This window comes from Salmo trutta, chromosome 14 (assembly GCF_901001165.1).
Source record: "Salmo trutta chromosome 14, fSalTru1.1, whole genome shotgun sequence".
NCBI lineage: Eukaryota > Metazoa > Chordata > Actinopteri > Salmoniformes > Salmonidae > Salmo > Salmo trutta.
In genome coordinates this window covers 80096010-80114164 of record NC_042970.1, presented here as the reverse complement: position 1 = coordinate 80114164, position 18155 = coordinate 80096010, and the positions used below count along the sequence as shown (strand labels likewise).

The 18155-nt window shown below is 44.5% G+C and overlaps 2 protein-coding genes across 3 annotated transcripts; both read left to right on the top strand.

Moving 5' to 3' along the window:
- The first annotated feature begins 6 nt into the window (after positions 1 to 6).
- Positions 7 to 2984, top strand: LOC115147552 (transmembrane channel-like protein 7). Its single transcript, XM_029689791.1, has 6 exons — positions 7 to 29; positions 335 to 521; positions 677 to 807; positions 1005 to 1160; positions 1371 to 1449; positions 1663 to 2984. Exons 2-6 carry the CDS (start codon positions 468 to 470, stop codon positions 1828 to 1830), a joined length of 588 nt encoding a protein of 195 aa, XP_029545651.1. The 5' UTR covers positions 7 to 29; positions 335 to 467; the 3' UTR covers positions 1831 to 2984.
- A 6993-nt stretch (positions 2985 to 9977) lies between these two features.
- LOC115147550 (Fc receptor-like protein 5) lies at positions 9978 to 16285 on the top strand. 2 transcript variants are annotated; one of them, XM_029689790.1, is made up of 10 exons: positions 9978 to 10100; positions 10306 to 10332; positions 10682 to 10963; positions 11229 to 11540; positions 11960 to 12232; positions 12913 to 13233; positions 13469 to 13579; positions 13685 to 13730; positions 14021 to 14144; positions 15032 to 15138. In XM_029689790.1, the coding sequence occupies exons 1-10, from the start codon at positions 10061 to 10063 to the stop codon at positions 15050 to 15052; spliced, it is 1557 nt and encodes a 518-aa protein (XP_029545650.1). In that variant the 5' UTR covers positions 9978 to 10060; the 3' UTR covers positions 15053 to 15138. The 2 variants fall into 2 exon arrangements, with proteins under 2 accessions (XP_029545650.1, XP_029545649.1); XM_029689789.1 differs by having other exon boundaries at positions 10010 to 10100; positions 14021 to 14089; positions 15032 to 16285.
- The last annotated feature ends 1870 nt before the right edge of the window (positions 16286 to 18155 follow it).

Below are 18155 nucleotides of genomic sequence, written 5' to 3'. Positions count from 1 at the left end.
AACACCTTCTTCATCGCCTATCCTAGAAAGTAAGTTCATATTCTGCTTTCTGAAGGAGTATTTCTGATGAAAACTTATTTGGCCCAATGGAACAGAGCACTTGTGGAACCCTCGCCTTCACCTATCCAATCATCTCAGATCAGTTCATACTGTAGCCAGTTTTGGGGTCCAGCAACTGTCAACTCAACAACTTAGCTGTCGCATCAAGGGATCCAAACCTCTTGACAAGGTTGCCAGGTGTTGGGTTGCTACAATACTTTAACTATGTAATGTGTGTTTTGGATGTTTTCTAGCAGTATCCTTCATCTTGTCGTCCCTTCATCCCTCCTCGCAGGTGGTTGGTGGACAGGTACCCATCGTCTTGGCTGGCGCGGTTGTCGGGGAAACAGCATTTCCTGATCCCGTTCAATGTTCTAGACCTGGTGTACAGTCAGACGGTCACATGGGTAGGACTGTTCTACTGTCCCATGCTGCCATTTATAGAGACAGTCAAACTGATGGCCATTTTTTACATCAAGAAGGTGAGTGTTGTTGTTATTTACATAACTCTTTCTCTCAACAAATCATCTCTCACTGTTTCATTTCTCACTTCTGCCTTGCTCTCTCTCCCTCCCTCTCCCTCCCTCTCTCTCCCTCTCTCTCCCCCTCATCCTCCTCCTCCTCCTCCTCCTCCCAGTTGACAGTTCTCCAGTGCTGTGTTCCGGCCCAGAGAATGTTCCGTGCCTCCAGTTCTTCAGTTCTGTTCCACTTCATGTTACTACTGGGTCTCATCATGGCAGTCATCACCCTCGGAAGTAACCTACACAAGTAAGACCTCCCTCCTCTCTTTCTCTTCTCATTCACTCCTGTTTCACTCTACTAGAATCACCCTCCACCAGTAATTATGAAAGAAATAGAAACAGATCATAAATTACTCCTCTGGTTCCTTGAGTCTGATTCCTCTCAAGGTTTCTTCCTATCCGCAAAGCACTGTACTTGTTCTCTCCTCTATTTCCCCCCCCCAGGTTCAAACCTTCCTCCAGCTGTGGTCCGTTTGTGGGCAGCGCTACAGTGTTTAATGTAACAGCTGTGTGTGTGGACAGTCTACCAGGACCGGCCCAGTCCACCCTGAGATACCTGTCCTCAGAGGCCTTCGTTCTGCCGGTGATACTGGCGCAGATGTAGGTGATATAGATCATATACACATACACATACCGGCCTGCCACCCACTGCTACTGGCTCAGAGGTGCAATAGGTGAAATAGAACCTGACTCCTCTCATAGATACTGTTTCTTACAGATCATAGAAATAAAATCAATAGAACATGACAAGTACCTGTTGCCATGGATGTAAATGTTACAGATCGTATATCATCTTACCATTTTCCCCAGTGTTGTCCTGACCTCCTTTGAGTCGCGGAGGAGAGCCAATGGAAAAGCAATCGAGAGACTGAAGGACATGCTGGTGATGGTAGGTTACCTACTGATAACATTATTAGTTAAGCCTAATCCAGCTGCTGAGGATAGGTTTGTGTCTTCATAGTAAGACAGTTCAAATAGTGCAATACATTCATTCATTCATTCTCTCTCTCTCTCTCTCTCTCTCTCTCTCTCTCTCTCTCTCTCTCTCTCTCTCTCTCTCTTTCTTTCTCTGTCTCTCTCTTTTTCTGTTTTGCTCCCACAGAGCACCTCAGATAAGCATTTTCTGCTGAAGCAGCACACTCTCTCACTCAGACGCCAGAAGAAAACCTTCAAGGCCTCCACCACTGTTTCAGGCACTAAAGAGGGCAGCCCTACCACCATGAAAGACCCCTCAGCAGGCATTGGAGAGGCAGCCATATCGCTCAACTGAAGGACCCCTCTGCACAGCCTACAGGCGATGACAGCCCATCATAAAGATAGATAGAGGACTCTAGTGCCCAAAAGCCAGTTTTAGCATGTGCAGAGACATTCGGGACTTTCACCATTCTGAAGTAGTCAACTGAGTGGAACTACCTATGGTTTAAGGAACATTACATTTACATTTTAGTCATTTAGCAGACGCTCTTATCCAGAGCAACTTACAGTAGTGAATGCATACATTTCATTTCATACATTTTTTTTTTCTGTGCTGGCCCCCCGTGGGAAATGTTCATGATTCCATCCAGGTCATCAGGAGGGTTCAACCAAAGAATTATACTTGTGAGGAAACATTCCATAACTGCAGGTAGCTGTAAATTGCCAACCTTGGCTTTATACCTGTTCAAACGATACACTCTAGGTGGCAGTATGTACCCTTTGAGTTTGTTTACCAACTCATAGAAGTAGTAGAAGAAGAAAATTAACTACTTCGAAATGAAGATTGCCTCAATGGCTCTTCCCATGCTACCACAGACGCCCTATTGGGACAGATACAATGTCGTGTTCTCTAACTATCTCTATGCAGCCCAGAGAGATAGAAATAGAGCCCAACACCTATCATTGTGTCAAATGCACCCTCTATCCAACTCTATGGAGCAGACATAGCCAAATGGCACCGTATTCCATATTTAGTGCACAAAAGTAGTAGTAGATGTGACCTTTGAGCTTTTTGTCACTCCCTAACATTCAGGGTTTATTGCTCTGGGCTGTACCTAAATGTCATATACAGTATTAAGAACAACAAGAGTAAAGTTACAGTACTAGTGTTACTGTACTGATGTGTTTAGTGGCTATGATGCAGTTGTAAAAGCTTAACTCTCAGGTATGTGGTATCATTGGGGATGATGTTGCTATATAGGCTGTACTTGTAAACAGCGTTAAGGACAGAGTACTACTAATGTGTACTGTTAGAATACTGATGTGTTTAATGGTTTTAAATATACATGTAAAAGCTCTTACTATGAAGTAGATGTTGTTTCTGCAACAGCTTGAGTTTTTTTTAATAAATGTTTTATATTTGATCAAATACTGTTTTCAAAATGTGAACTTCTATGAATGAAGTTATAAAAAAGCTTCTATTAAAAGGCTATGTTGTTATGTCATTCACTTAACCGTGTCTGTGGATTTAGCCTGTTGTATTAGTTGTAGTCATAGTGTGTTGTCTAGATGGACAGTATAGTTGTAGTAGGTTAGTATTCATAGTGTGTTGTCTAGATGGACAGTATAGTTGTAGTTGTAGTAGGTTAGTATTCACAGTGTGTTGTCTAGATGGACAGTATAGTTGTAGTAGGTTAGTATTCATAGTGTGTTGTCTAGATGGACAGTATAGTTGTAGTAGGTTAGAATTCATAGTGTGTTGTCTAGATAGACAGTATAGTTGTAGTAGGTTAGTATTCATAGTGTGTTGTCTAGATAGACAGTATAGTTGTAGTAGGTTAGTATTCATAGTGTGTTGTCTAGATGGACAGTATAGTTGTAGTAGGTTAGTAGTCACAGTGTGTTGTCTAGATAGACAGTATAGTTGTAGTAGGTTAGTAGTCATAGTGTGTTGTCTAGATGGACAGTATAGTTGTAGTAGGTTAGTAGTCAGTGTGTTGTCTAGATGGACAGTATAGTTGTAGTTGTAATAGGTTAGTAGTCATAGTGTGTTGTCTAGATAGACAGTATAGTTGTAGTAGGTTAGTAGTCACAGTGTGTTGTCTAGATAGACAGTATAGTTGTAGTAGGTTAGTAGTCATAGTGTGTTGTCTAGATGGACAGTATAGTTGTAGTAGGTTAGAATTCATAGTGTGTTGTCTAGATAGACAGTGTAGTTGTAGTAGGTTAGTATTCATAGTGTGTTGTCTAGATGGACAGTATAGTTGTAGTAGGTTAGTAGTCACAGTGTGTTGTCTAGATAGACAGTATAGTTGTAGTAGGTTAGTAGTCATAGTGTGTTGTCTAGATGGACAGTATAGTTGTAGTAGGTTAGTAGTCAGTGTGTTGTCTAGATGGACAGTATAGTTGTAGTTGTAATAGGTTAGTAGTCATAGTGTGTTGTCTAGATAGACAGTATAGTTGTAGTAGGTTAGTAGTCACAGTGTGTTGTCTAGATAGACAGTATAGTTGTAGTAGGTTAGTATTCATAATGTTGTCGTGTCTTTGGCTATGCCGGATTAATTGATATGACATGCTAACTTATACAATTATTTCTCTGTAATTAATATTACCTGATTAAGCTAATCATGTAAATGTAATTAACTAGAAAGTCGGGGCACCACAGAAGAACGTTTATAGAGCTGTTATCTTCCGAATAAACTCTTAAAATACTTAGTAATATTTTACATCGATAGCAGTCAATATTAACCCTTATCTTATTTTCAGTCTCATAATGATCTTCACGAACCCTGGCTAACAAGTTGAATCAGCAATACAAAATTGGGTTTAATTATTTATTTACTAAATACCTAACTAATCCCACAGAATTACAAATACACAGAATACATATGATGTCATACAGAAAACGTCCTGGTGGACGGAACCTGTATCATGGCTGGTTACACAAAGGAAAGGGGGTTGGCTTGAATGAAAGGGCGGGAAGATTTAGGAACAAAGAAACAGCAGCTATGCTATCGTAAATACATTATCTTATGCATTCTAAATTACCGCCCATTTGGAAAAGGAAAATGCAATAAATATTTACTCTGAGCTGCGCTTCGGTAGATTGGTCGTAGATGCTGGCCGGGTTGGCCACCAGATCTTCCTGTAGTGGAAGAATGTCAATGGTGGCAAATTGGATACGTGGTGGTATCTTCGTCTGGTTGTTAGACTGGATCCGTCGTCCGTCCTTTCCTAGCCCACGTTAGCAGCGCTAACTCAACGGCTAGGAAGTATCACTTCTGTAGTGAATAAGCTCAAAGTTCATACCATTCGCCATCAAAGCTCACGCCGAGGTTGGCTTAGTTCTGTCCTTGATATGGTTTAGTTAACATGTGTGTCCTTCTGACGCAGGCTGCAGACCTCCCGTACTGGAACACGTGAATGTCTTTTCGTCAAAGACTTATATAGTGGAGAGGAGGGAAGGAGGTGTTTCATCGTTTATAACCCCTGTCTCTTCACAGGGTTGGCCACTGATCGAGCAGGGCACATTCCTTATGAAAACTCAATTCTCTAATTTGGAAGCTAAAATTACATTTAATCTCCTAACAAACAATTTCAATATCAAACATTTCAATTGCATAACAATTCCATGTGACTCTGATAACTAGAGGGTGTATACTTTCTCAGGTACAGTTTATGTCGTCCTGTCATCAATCATAATGTCTCAGATAACAATGAACTGACATACATACTCATTACGTTATCAAGCATATTTCCAACTGGTTTTATTATCAAAAGACGGTTCCTTTCCCCATTTGTTTGATGTTCCCAGACTCTCTATATTTAACAGGACAGCAGTCCTTCAGTAGGGTCAGTAAGAGAGGGGAAGGGAGAAAGGAATTTATGGGGGGGTCATAAACCTTACCCACAGGCCAACGTCATGACAGTCCCCCCATGTTGGGTTCAATCTTGCGATTAAACTGCATGTTGTAAACCAACATAAAAATGAACGTGGGTTGTCCTGGTTGTGGATCATCGTTGTGGTCCCCATCTGGCGGTCGACCCGGGTAGGGTGTCTGCAAATTAAGAAGTCCGCTCCAAGGCTGGGCAGCAGATGTCCAGTTGGTGGTTGCTATTGCAGTCCCCCCTCTGGTGGTCGACCCGGGTAGGGTCTCTGCAAATGAAGATGTCCGTTCCATGACTCGGCAGCGGATGTCCGGATTGGGATCGCCGTTCCGGACCCGTCGTCTGGTCGTCCAGACTGGAATATCTGGGCAGTAACTTAGGCAGAGGTTAACAACGCACACACACTCATGAAATATATCATTACATTTCCTCCCAAATGAGCGGCGTTGTGGCACTAACTGATGGTTGTATGGGGGAGTTGTTTATGGCTCTATCACTTTCTATGTGCCAAAGAAAATGAAACAAAATTAATGAAAGCATAAACAAAACAAAATAGTTATGCCACCTTAATCATCTAATTGGACTGTATTCTATCTACGTCCATGGTCTTGGCAAAATGACCCTATCATGGCATTGTCTAATGTCATATCTAGGGCTTTCCTAATTTGCGGGGTGGCGCTTAGGGTACTATCCTAAGTTGACAACTATATGATAAGTCTACAGCTGTAAGGCACTAGTTTTGGGCAGTCTACAGTGATGACCTATGGACTTCTGGTTAGAAAACTGGTGAGTGCTGTAGAGTCAAAGGCCTAGAAGTAAATGTTCAACTTTACTAAGGCTGGTATTTTGCTTGGACCCTTAAGTGATCCTAGCATAAATCCTAATTGGATGTTCTGTTGTGCATGTGCGTTTATGCTTACACAATCGCGCATGTCAAGGGAAGAAAACCAAGTATCCTGGCAGATTACAACTTGTTCAGAATGAGTCTGACGTAGTCAGGTAATTTTCAGGTCAATGCCTGGAGGTCAGTCAGAATTGGTGTCAAGGGAGTCTGTAGTAGTTTTCTACAAGTCACGGTGTCTTCCACTATTGTAGTGGCGGTAGGTATGAAGTCTATTTCATAGCTATGTTATCCACGGAGGAGCGAACCTCACGACGGAAGTACTCTAAGTATTAGACCAGTCGTACGTGGTGTGATCATGGTTCATGACTTCTAATAACTTTTCTCCTGAACGGAGGGTTCTATTTATTAGTGGCATGTGTTAACCATTGGAGGAGTGCAATGGAGATTCCCTTCCCCGTGTTGCACTCTGAGTGACTCCTATGTCGCTATTATCAATAGCAATTTAACTTGTGAGGTTACTAATCCTCTTACTGAGTGTTGCTGGACTGACTGTGGTATTGGTACTGGTATTCAAGGGGTCCAGTTGTCCTACCGATTTATTCTGAAATATTATCTACCGGAACACATGATTGGAGCATATTACTAGTTGTATTGTAGTTGAACCTACACATGGCAAGGAATGATTATTGTTGCCATTTGTTTTGGAGGTGGACAAGTCCACTGGACTTCCTTTACGACCAGTGTGGTACACCTCAGAACTATCTTAGATGTGTTCTAAGATAATCCCCGTCTAGGGGCCTGTCTGCTCCTCACTGTTCTCATAGGGGAGTTTACAACTAGATTTGATTTATGCTCTGGCGGCCTCGTACGGTGTTGTCCGTAGTCTCGACCCCCCCACCGGCCTCGATGAGGCTCATCATGGGTCTGGGCTACTATACCCCCTCTTTGTGTCTCGGGACCCCCCCACCAGCGGGTGGTGTTGGTGTCCGAGGCGCAAACGAAAAGGTCGGACCCTATGTACGAGTTGTCAGTGGTCGCGTTATTATGAGAATGGCTGTAACCTTTCAACCAAATCTCCTGGTGTTTGTGCTTCCACACCCTCAGTGGCTGTCGAGGTCTGTCAGTCACCACCGCGTCCGCGTGTGGCGACCTCTTCAGTACCTGCAAACTGAGACGAGGATATCGGTCTGTGATATCGCAAAGTGTTTCACCAGTGGGAGTCATCGGGTCAGTTGCTGGACTGACGCCATTAGTGTCATTGTAAGGGGTGACAGTCCCCAACAAAGCACATCAATGTTTTTCTTGCTGAGACGGCCGCAGTGCTTGCGGAAGTGTCCGAAGGGCCAGAGAAGTTCGTCTCAACTACCGTATTGCACGACTGCAAGAAGGAGGGAAGTTGCTCATTCACGGAGACAGCTGGCTCGAAATCATGAAAAGAATGGTCAATCAGATTGGCTGATGGAATGTGTCGAGATATCGTAATATCTCCTTGGATCGGATTCTGCACCAAGAGGTTTCTACACGTCTTTTTCCCAAGGGGTGCTTTTGACAGATACCCCTCGTGAAGGACTGCGTTGCAGCTAGCGTTAGGGGAAGACAGTGTGGTCAGTGGAGAAGGCACTGTGGCCTGTGACCATACCTGGTTGGTTTTCCAATCCATCAATGGGAGTAATCGATCCATCAAGTCTGCTCCAAGTAGCAGGGTTACAGTTTCGAGGCTGGTAACATACACAGGGTGAACGAGCGATACGTCCTGGAAGTGTAGTTTCAGCATGACTCTCAATGTGAGAGGCGAGGTAGTCTGAGTGACCCCTCGAAGTGTAGTGTCGCATCGTTCCACTTTTAACCAACGTTTAGTTGGCTTCAAAGCCCTTTTGAGATCATCAAACAATGTTTGAGAGATGAGTGATATTGTCGCACCCGAATCAATTAGCGCATGACAAGCTAAGCAGTCCTCCAGGACTGTTTCCAGGTATGGCCGTTTAGATTCGTGGTTAGTGGACATATTCCCCACAAAGTGGAGTGGTCGTTCGCCACGACGTGATGTGCCATGTCTGTTCAAGATGGAAGCAGATTGACTTTTCCGATTTTGAGTGGGCTTGGCTTTAACGAAGCGTTTGACCTTTTTCTTCGCAACTTTTGTATCAGAGTCTATAGATAGAGCCCGGGGGCTTGTTTCTTGATCAAGCGGGCCCTGGATAGGGTCTTGAATGAGAGCGGGAGAAATTTGAACTTTAACGTCCTTGCTATGGGTGTTAATTCCTGCGGACCTGGTGTCCGGTAATTCCCCGTCTAGTCCTTGTGACTTATCTTTTACCCTTTTCTCAAATAGTTCTCGCTTAAGTTCTTCCCATAGTGGGACTTCTGGAGAACATTGGTCTACGTTTTGATCGTCCTTCAACCCTTTGTTACCCTTGTGCCCTGACACTTTGTGTGGGTTGGGTGCAGGAACGTAGCGAACGGGTCGATTGTAGCGGTAGTCATGTTGATGGCTACGTACTTTACAGTTATTTCGACCGCGGAGGTTATTGGAATCATGGTTTCGTGGTAGAAACTGTTGTTGTGCGTCATGTCTCGACGCTCCAATACTTGATAATGCACCCTCTAACTGGAGTGAGTGCTCCTGGTTAAACTTCAAAACCGAGTGGTCAGGGCTCTTAGCGTTGCGAGCTTTTGATGCCTCAAAAGCTGTGCTTGCAAGCTCTCTGAGTTGTAAGATAGGCAAGCCAACGTGGGCTGCAGGGCCCAAGTAGGTAATGAAGGTGGGATACATGTTCGACAGAAACATTTGTTTGAATGGTAACAGCTCTTCCATTCCTGTTTCCGTGAGTAGGCCAAAGTAAGCTGAACGAAGCCTATGATAGAAAGCTTGTGGGTGTTCGTTCCGAGCTTGTTTGACCGTGTTAGCCAGTGAGCTATCGTGTTTGCGAGTCGCAGAACCACTGAATTCTAATTTCAAAGGTTAGTATTCACAGTGTGTTGTCTAGATGGATAGTATAGTTGTAGTTGTAGTAGGTTAGTATTCACAGTGTGTTGTCTAGATGGACAGTATAGTTGTAGTAGGTTAGAAGTCATAGTGTGTTGTCTAGATGGACAGTATAGTTGTAGTAGGTTAGTATTCACAGTGTGTTGTCTAGATAGACAGTATAGTTGTAGTAGGTTAGAATTCATAGTGTGTTGTCTAGATGGACAGTATAGTTGTAGTAGGTTAGTAGTCATAGTGTGTTGTCTAGATGGACAGTATAGTTGTAGTTGTAGTAGTTTAGTAGTCATAGTGTGTTGTCTAGATAGACAGTATAGTTGTAGTAGGTTAGAATTCATAGTGTGTTGTCTAGATGGACAGTATAGTTGTAGTAGGTTAGTAGTCATAGTGTGTTGTCTAGATAGACAGTATAGTTGTAGTAGGTTAGAATTCATAGTGTGTTGTCTAGATGGACAGTATAGTTGTAGTAGGTTAGTAGTCATAGTGTGTTGTCTAGATAGACAGTATAGTTGTAGTAGTTTAGTAGTCATAGTGTGTTGTCTAGATAGACAGTATAGTTGTAGTAGGTTAGTAGTCATAGTGTGTTGTCTAGATGGACAGTATAGTTGTAGTAGGTTAGTAGTCATAGTGTGTTGTCTAGATGGACAGTATAGTTGTAGTTGTAGTAGGTTAGTAGTCATAGTGTTGTCTAGACAGTGTATTTGAAACTTTTTGATGAGAGACGCACATACTCACGTTATCTCTCTCTAGCATGTGGTGGACTGTGCAACACCCTGAAACACACACACACACACACACACACACACACACACACACACACCCATGACACGTATACAGACTACATGCTTCGGATGAAGACCGAACCTGGGTATGAAGAAAAAACAAGAATTATGTTTATTGCCTGTTTTAGGTGAGTCAGTGAAACAATTTTGTATTCATTTTTTAAACAAAGTTATACCCTGGCCCTAGATCTGCTTGTGGCTCTTACCGACTCCATTGCTGTTACTGTCAAGCCAAACATGGCAATGCCATAAGGAGACTAGGACCCAGGCTAACATAGTACAGTTGACAAGTGTCCTGTACTAAAGTATTTCTGTTGGTTTGTTCTCTTCCAGTTGTGGCCTGTCTAGTGTCCATAATGGGTATGTATTCAAATTGTTCCGTTTTTCTGTTTTCCAATCACATTCAATTAAAAGTTGTATCTCACATATGGCTCTTTTCACAGTCTATTATATTCCTCCATATGATTCAATGAGTTTCACATCCATACTAAGCTCTCCAACTGCTTGACAGCACCGTTCTAAAGAACCTAAACAAATCTAAAACCATGTTTCTGAGCTCTGTGGCCCACTTCCTAGCTCTGGGCTGAAGTTTCCTCTAGGTACAGATCTAGGATCTGCTTCCCCAACCCTAACCTTAGCCTTTAAGGAAATGCAAAACTGACCCGAGATCAGCATCTTGAGGCTACTTCAACCTACTCCCTCTCTGCAGGTGGTTCACCTCTCCCTAGCCCTATTCTGATTGGTCCAGACAAGGCCTACCTAAACTCCAAGGTAGTGTTCCAATGTAGGTCACCTGGGTCTCCTCCACCAAACACATACGAGCTCCTGAAGGACGGCAACCACCTGGTCGCCACGAGCAACGGCCTCCAAGATGACCAATCGGCTACGTTCTTCCTGAAGATCTCTGTGACGTCAGAAGGATCGTACCACTGCAGGGTGACAGCAGGTGGAAACATGGGCCTCAGTGGAACAGTCCGCCTGCAAGTAGTTAGTGAGTAGAAGGGTGTGTGTTGTGTGTGTGTGTGTGTGTGTGTGTGTGTGTGTGTGTGTGTGTGTGTGTGTGTGTGTGTGTGTGTGTGTGTGTAAAGAGGGGGATGTGTGTGTTAACTAGACTTGTGTGTGCTTACAAGTAAGTGGTAGAGCTGTTTCAGTGGAATCGATCATTTCACAGCTAAATGCTTTCACCCATCCCCTTCCTCCATCCTCCTGTCCTCCATCCCCTCTCCTCCATCCCCCTCTCCTCCACCCCACCTCAGTCCCTGTCTCAGGCACTATGGTGACCTCTGACCCCGATCCTCCCATTCTCTACGAGGGGTTGCGGCTCACTCTCACCTGTGATGTCACCAAGGGCTCCCACCTATCCTACACCTGGTTCTACAACAGACAGGAAGTGACATCATCTCCAACCTCACCTTTAACCCCGCTTCTGCTCTGGCCGGTGGGGAACACGCTGGTGGTGGAGAGGGTCACAACAAAGCATGCTGGGAATTATTCGTGCATTGCCGGGACCAGGATGCAGACCAACAGCAGGTTCTCCAGCAGCAGAGAGGTCACGGTCAGGGTCAAAGGTACAACTGCAGAGTTTAAAAGTCGAAAGTTAATGTCACAACCACAACCATACTGGACCTGGGGAATGGCGATCACAAAGACTATTTACACAGAGAACGTATAAAATGTTAACCTTGTCAAACATTTTGCTCTCTTTTATGTCTCTCTCTTCCTTTCCCTTTCTCTCCCCCCTATTTCTGTCCCCCTCCGTCTCTTTCCTCCTTTCTCTCTGCCCTCCTATCTCTCTCTCTCTCTCTTTCGATCTCTCTCTTTATCTCTCTCTCTTCCTTTCCCTTTCTCACCCTCCTTTCTCTCCCCCCTATTTCTGCCCCCTCTGTCTCTCTCTTCCTTTCTCTCTGCCCTACTATCTCTCTCTCTCTCTCTCTCTCTCTCTCTCTCTCTCTCTCGATCTCTCTCTTTATCTCTCTCTCTCCCTCAGCCTACCTCTCCGTACCCCAAATATCCTTCACCATCTCCAAAGAGGGTTCGAGTTACCACGGCAATGTGACCTGCAGGTCGTCAAGGGGAACCCCTCCCGTGACCTTCTACCTCTTCCTTGACGACAAGGAGGTGGGTTCCAACGTGGCAACGGAGTCGCTGGTTGCCTGGTTCCCCGTTGCCATGGTTCCCGGGCGTGACATGGGCGCGGTGCGGTGTACAGTGGAGAGTGATGCACAGAGACTGACCAGCAGACCCCTGACTCTGGTAGTGGGTACGGGCTAAACCTATGTGTTTGTGTGTGTGTGTGTGTGTATTGTAGTATTCCATGTGTTTCCTGCATGTGTTTATGTCATGAAAGCTGTATGAGTATTGCCTGTGTTTATGTCATGATAGCTGTATGAATGTTGACTGTTTTTATGTCATGATAGCTGTATGAGTATTGACTGTGTTTATGTCATGATAGCTGTATGAATGTTGACTGTTTTTATGTCATGATAGCTGTATGAGTATTGACTGTGTTTATGTCATGATAGCTGTATGAATGTTGACTGTTTTTATGTCATGATAGCTGTATGAGTATTGACTGTGTTTATGTCATGATAGCTGTATGAATGTTGACTGTTTTTATGTCATGATAGCTGTATGAGTATTGACTGTGTTTATGTCATGGTAGCTGTATGAATGTTGACTGTTTTTATGTCATGATAGCTGTATGAGTGTTGACTGCGTATATGTCATGATAGCTGTATGAGTGTCGACTGTGGCCATCGCTCCCTCGCTCTCCCCCTTCCCATCCCTTCCTCCTTCTCATTCCTTCCTTCCGCCCTCCCTCCCCCTCTCCCCCTTCCCATCCCTTCCTCCTTCCTATCCCTCCCTCCCTCCTTCTCCTTCCCATCCCTCCCTCCCCTTCCCATCACTTCCTCCTTCTCCTTCCTCCCTCCCTCCCTCCAGTCCCAGTAGGAGGCTCACCAAAGGTGGATGTGGAGTACCTTTACAGGGTTGATTCCAAGATGGTCGCCGCTCGTCTCCAATGCCTCCTGAGCCTCGGGACATTCCCTTTCTTCTCCTGGTCCCTCAACGGCTCCCTCCTCCTTCACCCCTCCGAGGGAGACTCCTCTCACCCCTCTCATGCCCTGGCGGATGGAGGGCGCACCCTATTCCTCACCGAGATCACCCTAGAGGACTCTGGGTATTATCGGTGCAGGGCAAGGGACAGTTATGACGTAACGTCCGCCTGGGTGGAAAGCCAACCTGTCCTTGTGCAGGTCACAGGTGAGTTAGGATGTGTCGCAAATGAGGAAGAATTAGTCACCCATAGGCCATAGTCAAAAGTAGTGCACCAAATGGGGAATAGGGTTCCATTTGGGAAGCACCCTAAATGATAACAATTTATTTAACTGTATTAACTTTATGCATGTTGGCGAGTTGACAGGTGAGTTAGGTTGAAACTTTACAGGTGAAGTGGTTGTTGTGACCTCTCTCTCCCCTCTCATCTCTGTCCATACAGAAGTTGCCACGACAACCATAGAGGTCATGGCCATAGTGTTCTGCTGTTTCCTCATGCTGACCCTGGCAGGGGGTGTGGCCTGTGTGATGAGGATGCTCAACCGCCAACGAGGTGTGTGTGTGTGTTCAGAATATGGTCACTGTTCTTAAATGTGTCACTTTCAGTCTTTCGTTCTCTCTCTCTCTCTCTCTCTCTCTTCCTCCCCCTCTCTCTCAGACATTGTTGCAAGCAGCGAGCAGAGAGCGAGAGCGAGAGCGGCAAAGTGAGTCCTGTATTTCTTTAAGTATATTGTAGGCCTACAGTGTTTTGAAACTATCCAGTTTAATTCAACCCAACTATGATCCCTTCCAAAACCTCCTTGTACTGTCATTGTGTCATTGCCCTTACAAACATCTCCCTCTCTCTCTCTTTATCTGTCTGTCTGTCTCCGTCTTTCTGTCTTTCTTTCTCTCTCTCTCTCTCTTTTTCTGTCTGTCTCTGTCTTTCTGTCTGTCTGTCTGTCTGTCTGCCTGTCTGTCTCTCTCTCTGTCTCTTTAATGTCTCCCCCTTCAGTGAAAGACGATTCAGCGAACATTTCTGCATCATTCCAGATCCACTTCCTCTGTCTGACATCACTACCAGGTCAGGGGTCAAGCAAGTGGACACTTCCTGTGTTGACAGTGATGTTGAGAATCAGGTAGAGTTGATGACGCATTTAAAACAACTGAGAGCTCGGAACTCAGAACTCGGGAATCTCCAACTTCCGACTTCATTGCATTCAAAACAACTGGGAACTCGGAAGAAAACGAACTCCGACTGGGAAAAGTCTATTTTATTTATTTATTTATTTTATTTCACCTTTATTTAACCAGATAGGCAAGTTGAGAACAAGTTCTCATTTACAATTGCGACCTGGCCAAGATAAAGCAAAGCAATTCAACACATACAACAACACAGATTTACACATGGAGTAAAACAAACATACAGTCAATAATACAGTAGAAAGATAAGTCTATATACAATGTGAGCAAATGAGGTGAGATAAGGGAGGTAAAGGCAAAAAAAGGCCATGGTGGCAAAGTAAATACAATATAGCAAGTAAAACACTGGAATGGTAGATTTGTAGTGGAAGAAAATGCAAAGTAGAAATAGAAATAATGGGGTGCAAAGGAGCAAAATAAATAAATAAATAAAGTAGGGGAAGAGGTAGTTGTTTGGGCTAAATTATAGATGGGCTATGTACAGGTGCAGTGATCTTTTTGAAAGGTCATCCAACACGAAATTCCATCTTGGGAACTCTGGCCTCTTTCTTGAGCTCCAACTTTCTGACCTGAAGATCACTGATGTCATGATTTGACCTTGTATTTTTCAGGGTTCCCAGTTGTTTTGAACGCAGCAATAGTACAGCCAATATACCACTGATATTAGCTGCATGATTTTGAATCTTGACTCCAGAATAATCCAATGTGTAAAAAGGAGATTTTAATGTTGCACCTACAAATGCCCATAGAGTCTATCACTTTTTTATGATATATATTTTGGGAAAATACAACCTTTTATCATAACTGTTCTTTCTCTTTTCAGACCCTTGAGATCACAATATAACCGACGTGATGAAATAAAACCCAACTTTAGACCGACGGGTTCCTCACAAAATAATCCTTCAATGTCATTTTATCCAACAAACTATGATAACCTTTTTTTTTCAAACACTTCAGCCCATTTTTCAGATTGAAGTGTTATATTTTCAAAAATCTTACAACAAAACTCAGAACACTTGTAATGTCCCCTGTCTTATGTTCAGAACCTTTGTTTTAACATTCATTTGTGCTGAACACATCTTTCACCCGAGTCATACCATGACAACACTTTGTTTTAGTTACCAATCAATCAGATAACGACAGGCTCACCAGTTAGTCATTTTAACTACCGTTTAATCCAATAGCAAAAAATACAAGATACATACAAACTGTATTTTTTGAAGTGCTGAATAGATAGAAGAGTATATGGTAAATATCATTTTCCGTACAGAATTGGGCCATAACTTGACATGCACAATTGTTTTTGAAAACCCTATTTTGTTGTATCCAATTGTGAGCATGTTGAGACGTATGTCAGTCTTACAGTTTCATCATCCTTACGATAATGAACTGACGAAATTCAAGCAAGGGTTGCCTTCCAGAAAGACACCAGAGATGGTAACATTCTCTGTTTCACGGAAACATGGCTCACATGGGATATGTTGTCGGAATCGGTTCAGCCACCGGGCTTCTTCATGCATCGCGCCGACAGAAAAACTCCTCTCTGGGAAGAGGAAGGGCGGGGGTGTATGCTTCATGATTAACAACTCATGATGTAATCATAACAACGTACAGCAACTCAAGTCCTTCTGCTCACCCGACCTACAATTCCTTACAATCAAATGCCGGCCATATTACCTCCCAAGAGAATTCTCGTCAGTTATCATCACAGCTGTGTACATTCCCCCTCAAGCAGACACCACGACGGCCCTCAAGGAACTTCACTGGACTGGAAACTGGAAACCATATATCCTGATGCTGCATTTATTGTAGCTGGGGATTTTAACAAAGCAAATTTGACAACAAGCTACCTAAATTCTTCCAGCATATTGATTGCAGTACTCGCGGGGGTAATACACTCCACCACTGCTACTCTAACTTCCGCGATGCACACAAAGCCCTACCCCGCCATCCCTTCGGCAAATCCGACCACGACGCCATCTTGCTCCTACCGTCTTATAGGTAGAAACTCAAACAGGATGTACCAGTGACTAGAACCATTCAACGCTGGTCTGACCAATCGGAATCCATGCTTCAAGATTGTTTGATCACGCGGACTGGGATATGTTCCGGTCAGCCTCAGAGAACAACATCGATCTATACGCTGACTTTGTGAGTGAGTTTATAAGGAAGTGCATTGGAGATGTTGTACCCACTGTGACTATTAAAATCTACCCTAACCAGAAACCGTGGATGGATGGCGGCATTCGTGCAAAACTGAAAGCGTGAACCACCGCCTTTAACCATAGAAAGAGGTCTGTGAATATGGCTGAATATAAACAGTGTAGTTATTCCCTCCGCAAGGCAATCAAACAAGCGAAATGCCAGTACAGGGACAAAGTTGAGTTGCAATTCAACGGCAAAGACATTAGATGGATGTGGCAGGGTCTACAGGAAATCATGGACTACAAAAAGAAAACCAGCCACGTCACGGATACCGACGTCACACTTCCAGACAAACTAAACACCTTCTTTGCCCGCTTTGAGGATATACAGTGCCACCGTTGAGGCCCGCTATCAAGGACAGTGCCCCCCCTTTCCTTCTCTGTGGCCGATGTGAGTAAAACATTTAAACGTGTTAACCCTCGCAAGGCTGCTGGCCCAGACGGCATCCTTAGCCACGTCCTCAGAGCATGCGCAGACCAGCTGGCTGGTGTGTTTACGGACATATTCAATTGCTCCCTGTCCCAGTCTGCTGTCCCCACATGCTTCAAGATGGCCACCATTGTTCCTGCACCCAAGAAGGCAAAGATAACTGAACAAAATGACTACTGCCACATAGCACTCAATTCTGTCATCATGACGTGCTGAGAGACTAGTCAAGGATCATATCACCTCCACCTTACCGGCCACCCTAGACCCAATTCAGTTTCCATACCGCCCCAACAGGTCCACAGACAATGCAATTGCCATCACACTGCACACTGCCCTATCCCATCTGAACAAGGGGAATACCTATGAAAGAATGCTGTTCATTGACTACAGCTCAGCATTCAACACCATAGTACCCTCCAAGCTCATCATCAAGCTGGAGGCCCTGGGTCTCAACCCCTGTGCAATTGGGTCCTGGACTTTCTGATGGGCCGCCCCCAGGTGGTGAAGGTAGGAAACAACATCTCCACTTCGCTGACCGTCAACACTGGGGCCCCACAAGGGTGTGTGCTCAGCCCTCTCCTGTACTCCCTGTTCACCCATGACCGCGTGACTATGCACGCCTCCAACTCAATCATCAAGTTTGCAGATGACACAACCGTTGTGGGCTTGATTATCAACAACAATGAGACGGCCTACAGGGAGGGGGTGAGGGCACTCGGAGTTTAGTGTCAGGAAAACAACTTCTCACTCAACATCAACAAAACAAACGAGATGATCATGGGCTTCAGGAAACAGCAGAGGGAGCATCCCCCCAATCCACATCGAAAGGACAGCAGTGGAGAAGGTGGAAAGTTTTAAGTTCCTCGGCGTACACATCACAGACAAACTGAAATGGTCCACCCACACAGACAGTGTGGTGAAGAAGGTGCAACAGCGCCTCTTCAACCTCAGGAGGCTGAAGAAATTTGGCTTGTCATCAAACACCCTGACAAACTTTTACAGATGCACAATCGAGAGCATCCTGTCGGGATGTATCACCGCCTGGTACGGCAACTGCGCCGCCCTCAACCGCAAGGCTCTCCAGAGGGTGTACAACTCATCACCGGGGCAAACTACCTGCCCTCCATGACACCTACAGCATTCGATGTCACAGGAAAGCCAAAAAGATCATCAAGGACATCAACCACCTGAGCCACTGCCTGTTCACACTGCTACCATCCAGAAGGTGAGGTCAGCACAGGTGCATCAAAGCTGGGACCGAGAGACTGAAAAACAGCTTCTATCTCAAGGCCATCAGACTGCTAAACAGCAAT

Excerpts from the sequence above, each read along its gene's own strand:
- LOC115147552 (XM_029689791.1), top strand. The coding sequence starts at position 468 with ATGCTGCCATTTATAGAGACAGTCAAACTGATGGCCATTTTTTACATC. Across the intron at positions 808-1,004 it reads CTCGGAAGTAACCTACACAA|GTTCAAACCTTCCTCCAGCT; the intron begins GTAAGACCTCCC and ends TCCCCCCCCCAG. Across the intron at positions 1,161-1,370 it reads CCGGTGATACTGGCGCAGAT|TGTTGTCCTGACCTCCTTTG; the intron begins GTAGGTGATATA and ends CATTTTCCCCAG.
- LOC115147550 (XM_029689789.1), top strand. The coding sequence starts at position 10,061 with ATGAAGAAAAAACAAGAATTATGTTTATTGCCTGTTTTAG. Across the intron at positions 10,333-10,681 it reads CTGTCTAGTGTCCATAATGG|GTGGTTCACCTCTCCCTAGC; the intron begins GTATGTATTCAA and ends CCCTCTCTGCAG. Across the intron at positions 12,233-12,912 it reads ACCCCTGACTCTGGTAGTGG|TCCCAGTAGGAGGCTCACCA; the intron begins GTACGGGCTAAA and ends CCCTCCCTCCAG.